This window comes from Mollisia scopiformis (assembly GCF_001500285.1).
Source record: "Mollisia scopiformis unplaced genomic scaffold LY89scaffold_18, whole genome shotgun sequence".
Classification (NCBI taxonomy): domain Eukaryota; kingdom Fungi; phylum Ascomycota; class Leotiomycetes; order Helotiales; family Mollisiaceae; genus Mollisia; species Mollisia scopiformis.
In genome coordinates, this window is record NW_017263598.1 from 1,158,903 (window position 1) to 1,160,051 (window position 1,149).

The window sequence follows — 1,149 nt, forward strand, 5'->3', positions numbered from 1 at the left end:
AGGTAGGGCTTTTGGCAGCAGATACAAGAGTAGTATCCAGCTTCTTTGCAGCGGCGTTTGAGGGTCTTAACAGAGCAAGAGAGTTGTAATTCATCGTGTATTTGGATCCAATTCAGTACTCTAGTTGTATAGTTGGTGCAAATATACTCAATAATATCTCTAACCTCCTGTTCATTGAGGGATTCTCTGGGTCTCCCTGTGCGTGTAGGGCGCGCTCTTTCAGGCACATCGTATAGTAGGATCTTCCTAACTGTGCTGTCTCCTAGGTGGTAGTAGCCCTGGAGCTGTTGCAGGCCTATTTTAGCGAATTTGAAGAGCCGGCGTATGCCCTCTTTGTGCTTAGTTCTGATCTCTGCACCTGGGAGACGTGGAGACATAGGTGGAGTGGTAAAAGGATCCATAATGGTGGAGTTGTTGATAGTTTAGTCCTAATGTGAAGAGTTTTAATTTCGAGGTTCTACAGCCTGAACGCACGGACTTTTGTCCCCATGTTCGTAAGGGGATGTCATGTGAGGAGCTAAGCCTTATTAGGCTTAAAGCTCGGGAGCGCCACCATTCCCGGCCTGGCCTTTGTCGCAAGCGATTAGGCAGGCGATTAGGCAGGCGATGAGGCAAGCGATTACAGCGGGCGCTGTGACATTACCCCCCCCCTTTTGAAGAACGACGCCCTCGTCGTTAAACTCCATGGGCTTGTCGTCGTCCAAATCGTCGTAATCCTCTCGTCCTTCCTCGTACGCTTTTAACCACAATAATAAAGCTCGTAGTAATTTTTTTTAATTTAAATTACGTAAATAAAAGTTTCGTAATTTAATTAATACGTATTTAATATTTAACGTAAATATTAGTCAAAATTTCGTTATAATTAAATTAATTTATTTTATAAAATAAACGATTTTTATTTAATTTCGACGTTAATATTTTTTATATTTTATATTTAACGTTTTTCGTAATAACGATTTTATTACGGTTCTGAGTTGAATAGGGTTTAGGTCACGTGATTGTTTCAGTTAGTGTTTGAGGATCCAGCTTATCTGTCCTCAACACTCTTCCACTCTCTTAGTTCTTTGTCTATTATTTACAGATTAGTATGTACGTCTTGATTCTATAGTCTAGAGTGCGTGCTGTTACAGATTTTTTTCGAAAAAAATT

The 1,149-nt window shown here is 40.6% G+C and overlaps 1 protein-coding gene across 1 annotated transcript; it reads right to left on the reverse strand.

Annotated features, from left to right (window-relative positions):
• Window positions 1-90: 90 nt before the first annotated feature.
• On the reverse strand, window positions 91-401 carry LY89DRAFT_737083 (uncharacterized protein; the record flags this gene model as incomplete). Its single annotated transcript, XM_018220215.1, has 2 exons — window positions 91-120; window positions 165-401. The coding sequence occupies 2 exons, from the start codon at window positions 399-401 to the stop codon at window positions 91-93; spliced, it is 267 nt and encodes an 88-aa protein (XP_018068445.1).
• Between the last annotated feature and the right edge of the window lie 748 nt (window positions 402-1,149).